Consider the following 17,437-nt stretch of genomic DNA (forward strand, 5'->3'; position numbering starts at 1 on the left):
ATTGCAACTCTGCAGTCTACACAACAGCTGTCATACAGAGTACTAGCTTGGCATGCCCAGTTGGGCTTTGGACTTGGGTTCTCAAACTGAAGCCTCCCAAGTCACACAGCAAATCACTTTTAAAGTACAAAAATTAAAAAGCAATGTTTGATGTGGGATAAAGAGACCCTTACACTTTTATTCGGAATGCTTCCTTAATGGGGTTTCAACTTATTTGCCAATAAAGTGTAATGTAATTATTAAATAGTTATATTGGGGAACAAAAAGTTGGCCTACTCAAGATCCTTAAGCAGGAGATGTAGGGCCAATGACAAGCTTCTCCCACCACTACTCCAGCTTTGTGAAATGTCCAGGTCTTGGAAGATTGGTGGCCTTCGCACAGTTTTCAGTGTCCAGGTGATCAGCAATAGCTTGGGACAGCATACTTTCATCCCAAGGACCCTTACAATTTCGCGCCCTTGTATGCCATCATTAGCAGCATTGTGGGGATTTCTTTAGGACTGGTGAAGTCCATACTCACACACACTTAGAGAAGGCTTTTGGCTGAAAGTGTGTGTGGTATGATTTCACCCCAAGTTATCACTATCATCACCCACCTGCGACAAGCAGTGATTTGGGATTCAAAATATATGTTGCAATGTGTTTTCAACCTCAAGTTGCCAGCTCAGCACCTGGATGATGGGTCGCAGAGCAATCTCCCCAAAGCATATGGTCCAGAGTGGTTGCCCCAGTTTGCTGAACTCTTGGGACAGCTCTGTCTTTAAACTGCTTTGTACTCTTGATACTTGTAAACTTTTAAGGAGCGGACTAAACTCAAAATCTATATGTAATTTCTATTGTGTAGTTTCTTCAGACTAACATTTAATTTACATTTATACTTCACCAGCTGACTCAAATCAATTGTGACTTTGCTTTTAACGAAAATGGTATTAGCTCTGTATTTTAAAACATTAATCCAATCCCTGAACGTTTTCTAACCTTACAAAAAGCCCAGAGGTAATTATCTTGATTATTTTTAAAGTACGACTTAAGAGGTATTAGTAGAAGTAAACTATTTGAAAAGCATGAGTACAATTGGCCAGATTAGTAACCACCACCGATCTGGAAAATGGTACGAGCAGAACATCCAGTAATCAAACACGCACACCCGTCAGGCTTCAGTTCAGCAATCATTCAGCTTTTCATCCTACCTGAAAATCCCCAGAGGAACAGATGGGCTAAAATATAATGAAATACATTTTAAGGGAAAGAAACTAATAATAATACAAAATGACTATGACTCTGTATCTGTGTTCAGGAATTCATTGTCAACTGTCAAAGAGTCCCTATTTTCTTATACATAATTTCAACAGGGTCTTTCTGTTACTGTCATGATACATATATAAAAATTACCTCTGCTTTTAGCAGCTTCCTTCAAAGCAGACAGAACATGAGGTTTCAAATCATCAGCAAGCAATCTTCCTTCAAGACCTGGGAAGAGGGACCTAGTATGTCATTAAAAACAGAGTATTGATCAAATACATATTTTGTTACTTTTCAAATGCAGAAATGTTGAAAAGTAGTAATACCGGGTATTTTCCCATATAACTGTGAATGGATTAAAAGCTTTGTTTCTGTCTATGGTCATATACGACACCTCCCAAACCAAGCACAAGACCCAGGAACTTCTCAGTCTATTGAGGTCACACACATTCCACAGTATAATTAACTGTGGCTTGAACAAAAAGTTAGGCTATACAATATGATTTTCCAGAGACATATCGAGTTGGTGTAGCAACCAACATTCTTTCAAGTTCATTAGAAAAGCAAGATTCAAGTCCAGTAGCAGATTAAAGACCAACACGACTTCCAGAATCTAAACTTTCAAGAGTCAAAACTCTTTTTGTCAGGTACTGGATTCAAATCTTGCTCTTCTACTGCAGACCAACATGGCTACCCATCTGAAACTATCTTCAGGTCCATTAGTAATTATGATGTGTATATTCTCTATATACAATTATATTTGTGAGATGTCCACCAAATGGTGAGAATGAAATGACGTACCCAGGATAGATCAGCTGGGGCACAGAGGGATGGGAAGTGCCATCCCCCAAGAACTTCCTAGTTAGTTCCTTCCTTTGGTTCCAGATTTTTCCTCATCTCTGTCTCTTGGAACCTCCGCTGCTGCCTGGATCCTCATCTACATCAATAGCTCCAAAACCCATTGAAGCAGGACCGACTACTAAACTGTGATCTTCAAGCAACTTTCCCTCTCTCCAGTACAAAAAGCAGGAATCATACATCAGTTAACCTGTGAGCAAGGTTTTATATTTTAAACATTTATAGATATGTAAACATTCTTCCCCTGCAAAAGTGAAATGCCTCTTTGCACTTGAGGCCCACCTTGCAGCACCTTATCAGATATACTAAGCGATATAAGCTGAGTTTTTTTCAGCTCCTGAGCTTTTAAGGCTAAGAAAATGCCCCCCTCAGCTATAATGCATGAAGTCACCTCACTTCTACCAGCAATCACACAAGCTGCTTTGTTGCTGCCCCTCCCTTGGAAGGGGAACTTGGAGGCACCATTTCCCATAGAATCAATGTCAATGTGCACAATTAATCCAGCTCACAGGCACTCCAAAAGTGCCCTTCAAAAGCAGGATTAATTGGCCTCTTTCTGCTCCTGGCTGGTTGGGATTTGAGGAAGTTCACAGTTAGCTGAGGGAGCTCCTTATTTGGGCAGTGACTCCCCCTGATGTCACTGCCCAAATAAGGAGCTCCCTCAGCCTCCCGCTGGCTGGGCTTCCTCAAACCGCAACCTAGGTACCACTGTATCTATTTTATTTTATTGGTATCTATTTTTATTTTTGAAATTTACTAGTAGCTGCTGCATTTCCCACCCTCAGCTTATACGTGAGTCAATAAGTTTTCCCAGGTTTTAGTGGTAAAATTAGTTGCCTCGACTTATACATGGGTCGGCTTATACACGAGTATATACAGTGCACTGTGTGTGTTTTTAGGTGGCAGGCCAAAAACATTTCTGTACATTCTTGCTTTTAATTAAAGAGTTTATCTTTGAACACTCTTTTAGAATGAGAACTCATAATTTAAACTGCCAGTAGAAGGGCTAGTTTCTTATATAATTCCTGCAGAAAGGGGTCATTTTGTCTGTTCTCTGCCAGATCAAAGGATGCTACTTAGACAAATTCTTCTCTTCCGCTCAGACAATATCTCCCTAGCCTATCACAACCAAAAGTATCTGGAACAGGAGACAAGTAGAGGGATGTGCCATTACAGAAAATTAAACTATACAGCTTTGACACTTAAATTGATACTTTACATTGTAACAAAAAAAAATTATTAAATGCATTATTATACCTTGGATAAGCTTCTGAAGTTATGTAAACTGCATCTTGATCTGATGCAGAGGAACAGAATGAAATAAAGCTCCCATTTTGTAAGGGTAGTAACTCCAGCCCAATAAGCTCACTGTAGTTTCCATCACTGAGCACAAACTCTAAGATATGAAGCTTCTCGCCAGCAGATCCCCTGTGCCCGGATTTTCTTAAAACTTGTCGCACTGTACCAGGAGTCACTTTTTTGACAGGTTTAGTACTGGACAAAATGAGGTCAACTGCATTTGCAATGCTTTCTGATACTTTAGCAACCTCTTTCCCTGCATCCTTGAGGTAGTTTAGAACAGCTTGGGTGTATTCCAGATTCTCCTCCATTTCTGAGAAATAAACTTGCTCCACCTTTATCCAGTGATCACTGACTGAGTATATAACTGCGTTCTGGAACAGCTCTTTTAAAAGAGGTTCTATGATTGGGTGCCAGTGGACTTTTGTTTTATTCTTTTCAGGCCACAACATGTAAATCCTCTCAGCTGACAAAGGGAAATCTGAGTTCTTTTCTGTTTCCATTCGTTTAATTGCTTCCAGTATGAGGACTGCATATGCTTTTGGGACAATGTTGGCCACGAGGAGCTCATTCCACAAGGCCGCTGGGTCTCGCCACTGATCAAGCTCTCGCCATTTGATACTCCTTCTATTATCTGTGAGACCGAAAAAGCCGCTAACGTGAACTGGAAGACCCGTCTTGCTTTCCTCACCAGGTGGCAATGGAAGAAAACAAAACGCTCTCCCTGAAAACTGTGCCACAGCTCCTTTCTCTTCTCCATCGGTTGACAAGGACATAGCTATGCCGATTATTGGGATGTATTTCAAGTCGTCGGCCAAACCGTCCAAATCGCTGCACATTCCCCGTCCTCCAACGCTGTTACATACCAACCAAGATGTTTTCTGTGCATCTTTAACACTTTCGTCTTCTAGAACTATGTTTATATGGTACGTCACACATGTTATACTATTACTTGGGACTCCTTTACAGTACTGATTTATTGCACTTCCCAGAATCTTGATGGAATTGGGTCTTTCATGCTTCAAAGCTTTGCTCTCGCCGGCAGTTACTCTAAAAATGAGTCTCTCTGAGCCATCAGCTTCCCTAACATGTAAGGAAACGTCCTGCACACATTTAAGGAACAGAAGGACTGTATCTGCATCTGCTCTGAAGGATTCAAACAATTCTAGAACTTTCTCCTTGTTGTACACATTACTACTCAGCTGGGAAGGTTGCTGACGAAGAGGAAAACGAAAGAATGTACCCGGGAACTGCCCATGCTTGAAGGTTTCTTTAGTGCTTCCAAACACACCAATGAAAGGTGAAAATTGGTCGGTAAGTTCATTAATTTCTTTACTGTCATCTTTTAGATTCCAACATTGGCCTGATTCTCGGGGTCCAAAAAGTACCTGATGAGGGTCCAACATTCCAATTTGGTCACCGCTGAAGATACTAGGTACATCTGCAAAATGGAAAGCAAAAATATTTGAACAGCACAGGAACAGTACCTAAAAATACAAGTCTACAATATTTTTAAAAGACTGCTGTTACTAACTATGCCAAACTGACACACTCAATTTAAATAAGTGCCAAAAGAGGAAAATCAGCTAAAATCTATGAAGAAGATTCTGTAAACAAAACTACATTTCCTGTCTAACTCTTTGGAGCCTGAGCTCTGCAGTGCCAGTCTTCTTCTTGCAAAAACTTCAGGAAGATCTCAGCCCAATCAAAGCAAAAGGAGCCACCTCATGAAAGAAACCCATCTTCTTCAGAGATGGTCCCAGATAACTAATTGCCAACGCTGCCAGGTTTGAATTAACTGATATGGACCAAGCTCATGATAATAAAGGGACCCTTATTCCAAAAGCTTTCTATTTGCAAGCCTATCCTGAAAGGTTTAAAGCTGGTGAACCCTGTCTTCCAAATGCCCCTCGGGGGAGGGCGGTATAAAAGTGGAACAAACAAATAAATAAATAAATAAATGCTGGTTGACTGTTGTTGCTGGAGGATGATAGGGGGCAGCAGAGGCTGGATGCTGTGCTGAGCTCTCCGGAGCTGTGCTGGGCTCACTAGCACTGAAAGGGTTAGGGGAGAGTGGGAGATCCAGCAGGCCCAGCAGTGGAGATAGAAACCTGTGCCAGGCTTGCTGGGGATACAGGCGGCAAGGGAAGGGGCTGAAACTGTGCTGAGATCACCAGCAGTAGAAGCGATGAGGGTGGCTGGGAACTGAAGAAGGTTCCCTTGGAGAGCAAGCAATGGTGGGAGAGCCACAGCTACCAGGGACAAGTGATTCCACCCCCTGCAAGTATTGGGTTCCCACTTGTTTTTTTCTATTAACCAGTACATATTCCAGCTGATGGACAACTTTTTAAATTTAGAGCAAACTTTAAGAGTATAGGAGCAGTAAAAACAAAGACCTGCGGGACAAATGTAAATACCTGTGATATGATAAACTGAATTAAAGCCAATTCCAAATCTTCCAACTTTGAGAGGGTCGTCCTTTTTTCTACTTCTTGCTATCTCCTGAATGCCGTGCCAATCCTCAGGGGTAAAAACTGCATTGTTGTATACATAAAGTGCAGGACCTAATGAAAAAAGAGAGACAAAAGAAAGAAAAATGAATACATTTGTATAAGTTTTCCAAGAAGCATATATTAAAATTCAAGCAATGACACATAAATGTATTTATAGAAAATAAAATTACTGAAAATGTTAAAACATTGTATTGAGATATACTTAAATCAGTAGCACACACCTATTACAGGCCATATTGGTAAACTAACTGATGCGAATAGATTACATTAGGGATGCGTAGCAACAAAACATGGTATTTCTCAGATTCAAGTTTCAGGAAGGACATAAATACCAATATTCCATGCTATTTGGTTCCCCAATACCAGTCTAGTGCTTAGGTTCTGGGGTTTTGGGGGGATTCCGGAATTATTCAGGTTCTATTATTCCCCATACAGGATCTTTTCAGGGGGCAACAGAGGCTATTTGTCAACCAAACTGCATCAACACTGTAGGGGAATTAGTTTCAAGCAAATTGGACCAAGAGTCCAATTCTACAGGATTCTGAACATGGTGTCCTATGGGGAGAAAGCTCAAAGACGCCAATAGCCAAACACATAGGAGCAATCTCTGGATCCAAGCCTCCAATACAGACAGAATAAAAAAGCCCAATAGAACTAACACAGAACCTGAGAATTCAAGCCAAACCAACTCAATTTTTAAAAATACTTAAATCCTCATCTGTTGATATCTGTTACTAAAAACCTGTTGTGACAATTAATTTTTTAAAAACCAACAGGAACACCACAAAACACCATGAAACCTTAAAAAACACACAAGGAAAGTTATTTTTAAAGAGCCAGAAAGAAAAATAGGCTGACAGCTCATACACACCCTACAACCTCCCATCCAAAGCGGACCAGAGAAGCAGCAGCATGCTCCAAAAACAGACTCATCAAGCTGCTCTGATGCCCATACTCTACAAGGAGCAGTAAAAACAGGGAAATAGCCCCCCCCCCCCTTCAGTATTGCTTTGCCTAAGGGTAACAGTTTTTGGGGAAAGGAGCCATTCATCCTTCACCCTGGGGGAAGAATGTTTTGAGCATTCCTTTATTTTTAAAAAGCAATCCCCTACAGTTGCTTTGTGGTTGCAGGGAATCAAAGTTGGGTCTGGGAATCCTGGAACCAACTCGTTCAAAGTCCAAATGTTCTATCACAGAGGGATGTGAGAATTGTTATGATTGGGCAGGTGATTCACACGCTCCCGTTAATGTCTGATCCTACCGCCTGGGACAGCTGCCTGCACCCTATAGCCAAGGAACTCAGAGAAAGGGGAGAAAAACAATCCAGAGAACTTTACAGGGTGGCCCTGAATATTCCCTAATAATTCTGGGATTGTTTCCAAATCGATATTCTGGAATCTCAAATATCATTTTGGCTGACCAGAATAACATGCATAAGTTCAGACTGGAAATATCTGGATACACAACCCTAGATGCATATCAAATAACTGTATATGAAAGACAAAATAAGATAAAATTTAACAGCAAAGTTTTTGCATTAATTTTGATCTGAAGCGTATTGCTGCTTCACAAGGCAACAAACAATCTGGAAGCAAAGCGGGATGCTTAAAAAGACCTATTTACCCTGATACTGAGCCATGTCTTTAGACCAGAGAGACTCTGTCCCATACTGGGTCTCATCATATAGGAACCTAACTTCTGTGGCACCAGCATCTTCTGCATTCTGAATTAATTCCTGAAAAATAAAATGAAACAAACGTATCATTCAATGAACCGTTAAAAAGGGTTGAATCAGATCAGCAAAAAATCATTCTGACTCCATGTCGGCATGCTGCTCAACTGTAAAATATTCAATGAAACCAGGAATAACACTGTGTAAGTGGCAGCTTACCTTTTCTATTTAATGAGGATGTTATTTGCTCCCCACCCCATACAGCCCTGCAGCAGTCAAGGCAGGCCTAGCAAAGCCTTCCCTAATAGTCACCCTCTGTACACTGCAAAACTACCACCTCCCGCTGATGACAGAGAAGAATGTCAAAATTGTTATCAGAATCATAATGCTGAATCAGAAAAAAACAAATGAAGGCAATCATATCACTTAACACCTTGGTTCCAGCTGAACTAGTGTGCAAAGTTTATTCACTAATGCAGTCGTAGCAGAAGCCTACCCCTCCGCTCTAAAATTACTCTTGAAGATTTAAGCTGTGTCAGCTCAGGACCAAACAAGACATAACATTATTATTTACTGTTATCACAAGTCAATAAAATACAAATATAAAAATAACTTTTTTAAATGAAAAAAATAAAATAAAACACTCAACATGTCCCATGTTGGGAGAGAATCTTTCCAGTAGCTTCCTGAAACCCCCCAACCCCTCACAGCACTCCTCCCTCAGCGTCTTGCTTTTCACCATCTCCCTTCCCCTTGTTCCGCTTTGCCTTCTGAAACTTGTTGATGTGTCGGGCTTGAAAAGCTTTCAAGACACTTGAAGCATCCAATATCATAAACAAAAATCAAGTTATTCCAGGCTTTTGCCCCCTTCTTTAAGCCTGGCAATGGAGCAAAGGCAAAAGAAGCTGAGGGCAGACTGGCCCCCCCACGTTTGGAGGCACCAAAGTCATAGAGCTACAAACCTGTTGCTGCCAGAAGAGGGAACCAGCAAAAAACCAGAGGCCCAAATAACACTGGAACTGCCCTTTCTCCAGGAGCCCTGAAAATAAGTACTCAAATCTCACTGCAGCAGGTTAAGACAACCAGCACCAAGATTCCCCCTTTACCATTAAGAATGGATTCAGCAATGTGTCTTTGATGCACTGTCTCTCTCCTCACCTTTCAACCAAACAAACTGTCTGAATTATGTTTCTTTGGTACACAATGAGAAGTCAACTCAGTGTATTTTGAGAAGATAAAATAGCGGGGAAAATGGAGGCAGACGTGCTAGCTGACGAAATAAATACTTATTTAATGCAGTGAAGATCTTTAACAATATTTACTTTAAAATATTCTATGCTTTACCTTAAGAATCTGTCCTCCTTCGGGATATCTTCTCAAAATATCTTTCAGGAAATCTACGAGTGGTGGTGTTGTTTGTCCAAAACGACCTAATCATGCAGAGAGAGTCGCGTATGTTTCACAGTTCTTCATCACATTATTGCTTTATACCGTTTTTGGATTTTTTTTCCCACTCAGGCCACCTGAACAGCAACGGCTGCTTGCAAACTTGCCTGGTTGGGCAGGGAAAATAACTATGACTGCATTGTGTCAGCAGCACAATTATTGGTTAATTCACGATTGAAATGGAGATTCCGGATGCAGCAGGTTAATCCATTTTCCAGGTTGAGTAATACCAGCCACGCCAACCCACCAGTGTCCAAGTGTCTCCAGAGGTCATTCGCAAGGGCAACCAGAGCAGTCACTGTCCTATGACCAATGCTGCTAAATGGGCTGCTCCACAAGTTTCCAAGTAGCCTGACTAGTAAGTAATTCAGAGGTCTTGGAAACCATGTTACCCATACAGAGTTCTGTGGAATAGCTTCCCATAAATTTAGTGTATAATATAATGCAGCATCCCTTATTTCATTTAGTGTATAACTTAATGCAGACCATATTTCATTGCATGTCCTTATTTCGGCTCTTCTTCACTGTCCATTCATTGATCACCTGGTCAGTAACTTGCACAAACTACACATTCAAGCCAGTCTGTAGTAGTGATTAGAATATCAGACCAGGTTACGCTAGTAGAGTGCCACAGTGAGATCTTGGTTCAAATCCCCACTCCAGCACAGAAGCCTACTGTCCTTGGGCCAGTCACACACCTTCAGCCTAACCTAACTAACAAGGTTGCTGTGAAGATAAAGTGGAAGAGAGGACAATGTTGTAAGCCTTTCTGGGTTCCCAATGGGGAGAAAGGCTGGTCAACATAAACAGTATAAATAATAAACAAACATATAAACTACACTATAATTTCAAACTATTTGTAACTTTCCATGCCTGCAACACAATCTTCCTTACAACTCATGAGGACTACTTAATGAAGGATCAGTACCGTTTCAAATATCCCAATGATGAAGCTATCAAAGAAAAAATCCCAATCTTTGGCAATTTGAGGACCCCATTTGGGTTAAAAAAAACCTGGTGTCTCCCCAAGCCCTACCCCCGCTTCCTTCTCAGCATACACTGAACAACGAAACTTTCTTTAAAAAATACCAATGATTGTCTTATTACATCCCACAATAAAACACAGCCCCAAAACCCCCCCCCCCCCCCGCGCCCCCCTGGCAAATGCTCCAACACTGAAATTACTGAAACATTACAATAGCCTTAACAGAGAAGAAAATGAGAGGGGCAAATACTCAAGGGTTGATTTATAGGTATTCACCATACCTCCTCCTTTCAAGCCCTTTGACAAAAGGTGTAGAAACACATGATTCTGAGAAGTCTGAAGGTCCCCAATCTTGACAAAGTCAGGTAACTGCAGTGAAAAGAGATGTTAGATTTTATGCATTCTTGAATATACTGAGAGCTTATAAGGAACATGCCAACTAGGATTTATCAATCAGCAGGTGGATATATTATGATCACTAGTTTTTTTAGTACCGGTATATTAATTTTAATCCTGATATAGTTATTTTTGATGGTCTTCACATTACAATTTCTTCACATTTCTTATAACTTCATTGGTTGTGAATTTTAATGCTATTAAAGGTCATTGAAATTGAATGTACTGATCTTCACCACAACTGCAATCAAGACAGTTAACAAATGGTTTCAGTTTCCAGGGAAATGAGTAGATTAACTCCTTGCCTGACTGCAAGCTCAGAAATGAAAGAAAGCTTGAGTCTGAGCCAGAGCTGAAGGCACAAGATGTGATGGGCTGGATGAGTTCAACACTTGTTCGCCAATCAGTTGGAAGGGAGCAACACTAAACTCCCTGGTTTTCCTTCTTTTTTTAAAAAAAATCTGTTTCACAGAAAACATTTTAGATTTATCGCCAAGATTCAAGCTGGCACTAGTAAACACCGGGCCAGGTTTTATGGATGCCGCCAATGGCATGCGGGGGGAGATGCCTGGGGCAAAATGGCCCTGTGTCACAAACCCCAACCCCACCTACCTTAGTTCAGCCGGCTGCAAAGAGCAGTGGGCTGAAAAAACAGCCTGCTCCAGCCAGGTTGCTCCAGGCTGCAGAGCTTGGAGGGTTGCGTGGGGCCAGGCAGGGGCGCCCAGCAGCAGCTTCTGCCAACTCCCCCATGTGACCCCAATGGAGAATGCCCGGAGCATGGCACAGCGCTTCCCCCACTGCCCTGTGGCAGCTACGCAACTGGAGGCCATGCTGGCTTAAGATTTCAAGAATTCTGATCTTCCTGATAGAGGTGCACTCTCTGTGAAGCACCACTTAACACAATCAAATAGCACAGAAACAGGCCACAACTGTTCAATTAGCACACACAACCTCTGATTAGTGTCTCGCTGCCCTTGAACACTGATTATAAACTTCAGATGCAATACCAGTCTGTCTGATATCTTACAACAGGACACAAGGAAGGAAGCATGTTTGCCACAAGTCATTTTAACCACCCCCTGAGTCCATATAATTCAACTGTTAAGTCCGTCTCCCTTACTTTGTGCATCTCCAACTGCATACCCCCCTGATAACCAGTGAATTTATATCAGAAAAGGGATGGAATGAATTTTTAGGCCAGGATTGTATTGAATATTATTTAACATCTATATGCGACCCCTTGCTCAGTTGGTGCGGAGCTTTGGGCTGACGTGCCATCAATATGCTGATGACACTCAGCTCATTCTGTTGATGGAGAGGGGGGTGGTCTCCGCCCCGGCAGCTCTCCAGCACTGTTTGGAGGCGGTAGCTGGTTGGTTGCAACAGAGCAGGCTGAAACTGAATCCATCGAAGACGGAGATCCTCTGGCTGGGCCGCGAGGTGGGGTCGGGGATTTTCAGCCGCCAGTGTGGGAGGGAGCTATATTGGCACCAGCCTCCTCCGTTCGTGACCTGGGGGTCCACCTGGATTCATCTCTTTCAATGGAGACCCAGGTGGCCCATGTAACCCAGGTCGCGTTTTTCCACCTTCGTCAAGCACGGCGGCTGGCCCCCTTCCTCTCCCAAAGCGACCTAGCCACTGTGATCCATGCAACGGTCACCTCCAGGTTAGACTATTGCAACTCACTCTACGCGGGCCTTCCCTTGCGTCTGATCCGGAAACTGAAATTGGTCCAGAATTCAGCGGCTCGTGTGCTTACAGGAGGTGCCACCAGAGATCACATCACACCTGTGCTACGCCGTCTGCACTGGTTACTGATTTAATTCTGAATCATTTTCAAGGTGTTGGTGTTAACCTTTAAGGCCTTGCGCGGCCTGGGACCTCCGTACCTGCGGGACCGTCTTACCCCATATGTCCCGAACCGGTCTCTGCGTTCGGCAGAGGCCAATTTACTGGTGATCCCTGGCCCTTCAATGATGCGGCTGGCCTCCACCCGGGCCAGGGCCTTTACTGCCCTGGCCCCAGCCTGGTGGAATGCTCTCTCCCCAGCTGTCAGGGCCCTGCGGGATTTTAATGAGTTCTGCAGGGCCTGTAAGACAGGGCTTTTCCGCCAGGCCTTTGGAGAGGCTGGCTGCTGATGGCCTCCCCCTTCATAACATCAGTGAATCCTGCCGTTCCCCCCCCCCTTTTTTTTTCTTTTAGGGGATTTGATAGTTGGTGCCATCTGTTATGCTGATTAGTATGCTGCGTTTTAAATGGGGTGGGGTTTATTTATATAGAGCCAAACTAACTGATATTTAACTGATTTTAGTCTCTGATTTTATTGTGCTCTATCCATGTTTTGTTCACCACCCTGAGCCCTCCGGGGGAGGGCGGTTATTTTAATAATAATAATAATAATAATAATAATAATAATAATGATAATAATAATAATAATAATGATAATAATGATAATAATGATAATAATAATGATAATAATGATAATAATAAATAGATATTTGGTTTTAATGCTAAATTATTTTTATTGATGCTGCATTTTAACATTATTGTAAGCCCCCCCGCCCCCGCCCCCACACATTATTGTAAGCCGCCATTCAACTTGGCTGGGAATGGGTGGGTATATACATAATAAAATAAATAAAAATAAAATAAGTCATGTCTGGGAGAGAACAGGCATTTTCACAGTGCTCACGTAAATGTGTTATGTAAAAGCAGAATGTATTGTCGAAGGCTTTCACAGCCGGAATCACTTGGGTGCTGTGTGGTTTCTGGGCTGTATGGCCGTGTTCTAGCAGCATTCTCTCCTGACGTTTCGCCTGCATCTGTGGCTGGCATCTTCAGAGGATCTGATGTTGGGAAAGCAAGTGGAGTATATATCTGTTGGAGTGTCCAGGGTGGGTGGGGAAACCTTGTCTGTGAGTAACAAAGGCGGCAACCAGGTCAATAGTTGAGGGCATATGAATAGAAGTATGAGTAACAATGAAGACTATAGCCTGGGAGTAACCCTGTAGATAGCAAGGTCACTGGTGGGAGCATCTGAATAGAAGTATCCTGGCCTTTGTTTCTTTTGTCTATGGTCATCCTGTGTTTGTGTGGAGCTGGTTAGACACTGTCTTGACTCTAGTATTTTTCAACACTGGCAGCCAAGTTCTGTTCATTTTCATAGTTTCTTCCTTCCTGTTAAAATTGTCCATGTGCTTATGGATTTCAATTGCTTCTCTGTGTAGTCTGACGTAGTGGCTTTCAGAGTGGTCCAGAATTTCTGTCAGGAGAGAATGCTGCTAGAACACGGCCATACAGCCCGGAAACCACACAGCACCCAAATAAAAGCAGAATGGTTGTTACTGTACTGTTTATTTCCCAGTCAATTAATGCTTTAACTACATCATGACTGCATTGCTCTTAAGGGAAATAATTATTCCAAGGCTACTTTAAACAGTTTAGAAGTTCCCAGAGATGAGGAAACTTACCTCTCTTCCATGGTGGTACAGCCGCTGCTCACTTACTGGAAAACCCGTTTCTGGATAAATTAACTCTTTGATGCCTCCCACAGACACTGAAGGTAGCAGCTCAAATGTCCTGCAGCCCACATAGTCATGAAGCACAGTTACCCTCGCTGACCTATATCAGCAAGAAATCAAAGGAAGTCTAATTTGAATAAATGGCAAAAGAAAACAATACATTACCAAACAGAGCAAAGTTTTAGGATGATGTAGGTTTTCCCGGATCTCTGAAGATGCCAGCCACAGATGCAGCCAAAATGGCAGGAGACAATACTACTGGAATACGGCCACACAACCCAGAAAACCCACAGCATCCTAGTGATTCTGGCTGTGAAAGCCTTCGATAATACAAAACAATTTTTTTTGTTCACTACCATACACAACCTCTCAAACATGGTATTTTTCAGACATGTAAAACTTTCATTGGCTGTACCATTACAAAAGAATTGCAATACCCAATCAGAACCAAAGAGCCATCTTGGTCAGGCTGAGCAATGGTCAACCAGAGAATCTCACAAAAATAGGCATGATGTCTATAGCATTCCTCTACTGTTTATTAGATGCTGATGGCACACATATATTTTCCTGCGATGCTGATATCTATGATATGATTCAGACTTACTTCTTTTTGTCTGCACTGAATCTATTTTTTTTTCGATTTAACTGAATGACAACATTCTAATGTGAGAGGAGGGGGGATCTTCACACATTTCTACACTATTCATAATATAATAAACTACTGTCATAATATCCCATCCATCTAGGCTAAAAGACTCGGCCTCTTCAGTCTTTAGTAGGAAAGGTACTCTACCTTTTACTCCAGTTACCTTTTTGGTGTTCTAATCAGCTCTGCATTTCTTCTTTTTTTACAAAGAGTGTCCAGAGCACGATTACCTTTTGATACTTGTAGTTTTAAAATTGGCTTGCCAACTATTACATTCTTATGGTAATTCACAGTGCAAGTTGCCACTGACATTCTTCGTCAAAGAAGTACAAGCAACTCACTGGTGTGAATAATACATCAATTATAGAACATTATACTTATTTTCCTGAAAGCAATTCTGTTTTCTCCTAATGAGGGTATTTTGGGCTGTTGTGGAAAATAAAGCACTTCTGCATTGCCCTTTAATTTCTTTCCATCCACAGCTATTATTCTGAATTTGGTCTCGTGTTTCCTTGCACCTGTCAATTTCTCCACATGTTGACACAACACTGGGGGTCCTCCAACCATGGTTAAGGCTGGGAGGGGGATAAAGTATGTGGATATATTGTACCTGGTCAACCCTTCTTCAATACTCCTACAGTCAGTTGCAAACACAAGGAATAGAATACTGTGGGGCAAAAAAAAATCCTCTGGCACCTTGAATAACAAATTTATGACATACATACATAGGTGCGACCGCACTTGGGAGTACTGTGTTCAGTTCTGGTCGCCACATCTCAAAAAGGATATCGAAGAGATAGAAAAAGTGCAGAGAAGGGCAACAAGGATGATTAAAGGATTGGAGCACCTTCCTTTTGAGGAGAGGCTGTAGCGTTTGGGACTCTTTAGTTTGGAGAGGAGACGTCTGAGGGGGGATATGATTGAAGTCTATAAAATTATGCATGGGGTAGAAAATGTTGACAGAGAGATATTTTTCTCTCTTTCTCACAATACTAGAACCAGGGGGCATTCATTGAAAATGCTGGGGGGAAGAATTAGGACTAATAAAAGGAAACACTTCTTCACGAAACGTGTGATTGGTGTTTGGAATATGTTGCCCCAGGAGGTGGTGATGGCCATTAACCTGGATAGTTTTGAAAAGGGCTTGGACAGATTTATGGAGGAGAAGTCGATCTATGGCTACCAATCTTGATCCTCTTTGATCTGAGATTGCAAATGCCTTAACAGACCAGGTGATCGGGAGCAACAACCACAGAAGGCCATTGCGTTCACATCCTGCATGTGAGCTCCCAAAGGCATCTGGTGGGCCACTGTGAGTAGCAGAGTGCTGGACTAGATGGACTTTGGTCTGATCCAGCAGGCTAGTTCTTAGGACTTTATTGGCATTAAAACAAATTTATTGTGGCATGTGCTCTCATAGAATGGAGTCCATATTATCATGCAGTAGATAGTAAAGATAAGTGAGCGCATATATGCATATACACATGGGACAGAAGAAACATGCTTAGAAAGTTACTTCTCTGTGTTATTTTTACTCCTGAACCTCTTGCAAGGTGGCCCTCAAGGAAATTGGCATCATGCATTATTTTTTAACAATATAACTGATAACATTTCTAACATAGACCACTCATTTAAAAGTGGGAGCACTAACAGCCAAACATAAAAAGCAGCACACAAAACAATACCCTCAATTCCCTCAAAGCAGCAAACCGTCAATCACCAAAGAGCATAAAAACAGCAAAAGCACCCCATTTTAAAAATACTGAGCTCTCTAGACTCATGACTGCTCATTTCCATACATCTGATAGCTCCAGACTTGCCTGGTTCATGCCGAAGTAGCCCAATCCCTGACCACCAGGCTGTATTTGCTTAAAACAGCACAGTACTAAACAGAGTTACACCCCTCCTAAACCCGACGAAGGGCGTAACTCCATTAAGGATAGCAAGGCCAGTCCTGTGGAGTCAGCAGGCCTTACTTCCACGTAAGGAATGCGTCACAGCATTGCTATCTGTCTCTCCTGGCCAAACTATTTCTGACTCCCTCCGTCCTCGTGCTGAAGAGAGAGGGGCTCCGTGCTTCCCAGGCGGCAGCCAGAGGGGCATTCAGTGACCCTCGCAGGGTGGCAGCCCGCCTTTCCTCTCTCTCTCTCACGGACGAAGCCCCGTCCTCACTTACATTCCCTTCCGAAAGCCCCCGCCGGTCTCCTCAGGCCTGCTCGCGGTGGCCGTTCAAAGGCGCCGCGCTCGCGCCCTGCGGCTTGAAAGGAGACCGTTAGAAGTTGCATCCGCCAGGCCTCCGACGCCCAGCCCGACGCCGGTTCCGCACATGGGGAAGGGGGTGGGCCTGCCCTGAGGTGGGACGGGCATCGCCGATGAGGGATGGGGGCGTGCAGCCTGTCCGCCACCAGGGTGGGACGGAGGAGGAGGAGGGAAGGAAGGAAGGAAGGAAATTGTCTGCTGCCTGCCTGGCTGCTCAACACACACCCGAGCCGCCAAAGGCGAGGGTCAAGCGCCTGAGGGTGTGGAAAAGGAGAGCCTCTGTGCCGCCCTCATTTGTTTCCCCGCTTCTCATTGCAGCAATTGCCGTATGTCCTGCGGAGACAGCCTGTGAAACGCCGCAGACCACTGTTGACTGGACTGCCTGCTTCTTCTCACACGCACAAGCGACCCTGTTAAAAGATGCTGTCACAGGACAAGAAGTTGCCTTGCTGGCCGGTTTGCTGCAGCAGAAGCTGCTCCTGGGAACTTTGCCCTGAGATGCAGCAAGAGGGACGTTCAGAATCTGTAAGGAAGAAGCAATCTTCTGCCGCAACAGTGTGCCAAAAGAAGGCTGGTAGTTTGTTGTGATTATTAGATTTA

At 43.0% G+C, this 17,437-nt stretch overlaps 1 protein-coding gene across 2 annotated transcripts in view; it reads right to left on the reverse strand.

The window, feature by feature from the left end:
• The window catches only part of SACS (sacsin molecular chaperone), a 58,135-nt gene that overhangs the window by 15,614 nt on the left and 25,084 nt on the right, over nt 1-17,437 (reverse strand). The window contains exons 1-8 of one of the 2 annotated variants that reach the window (XM_048492758.1): nt 16,755-16,890; nt 13,882-14,032; nt 10,297-10,384; nt 8,929-9,014; nt 7,536-7,647; nt 5,817-5,963; nt 3,358-4,840; nt 1,393-1,484 (exon numbers count right to left, since the gene is read on the reverse strand). In XM_048492758.1, coding sequence (XP_048348715.1) covers nt 1,393-1,484; nt 3,358-4,840; nt 5,817-5,963; nt 7,536-7,647; nt 8,929-9,014; nt 10,297-10,384; nt 13,882-14,032; nt 16,755-16,756 — 2,161 coding nt within the window. In that variant the 5' untranslated portion in view covers nt 16,757-16,890. Of the gene's footprint in view, nt 1-1,392; nt 1,485-3,357; nt 4,841-5,816; nt 5,964-7,535; nt 7,648-8,928; nt 9,015-10,296; nt 10,385-13,881; nt 14,033-16,754; nt 16,891-17,437 lie in introns of those variants that run through there. The other variant, XM_048492757.1, reaches the window with a different exon arrangement.

The sequence above is a fragment of the Sphaerodactylus townsendi genome, linkage group LG04 (assembly GCF_021028975.2).
Source record: "Sphaerodactylus townsendi isolate TG3544 linkage group LG04, MPM_Stown_v2.3, whole genome shotgun sequence".
Classification (NCBI taxonomy): Eukaryota; Metazoa; Chordata; class Lepidosauria; order Squamata; family Sphaerodactylidae; genus Sphaerodactylus; species Sphaerodactylus townsendi.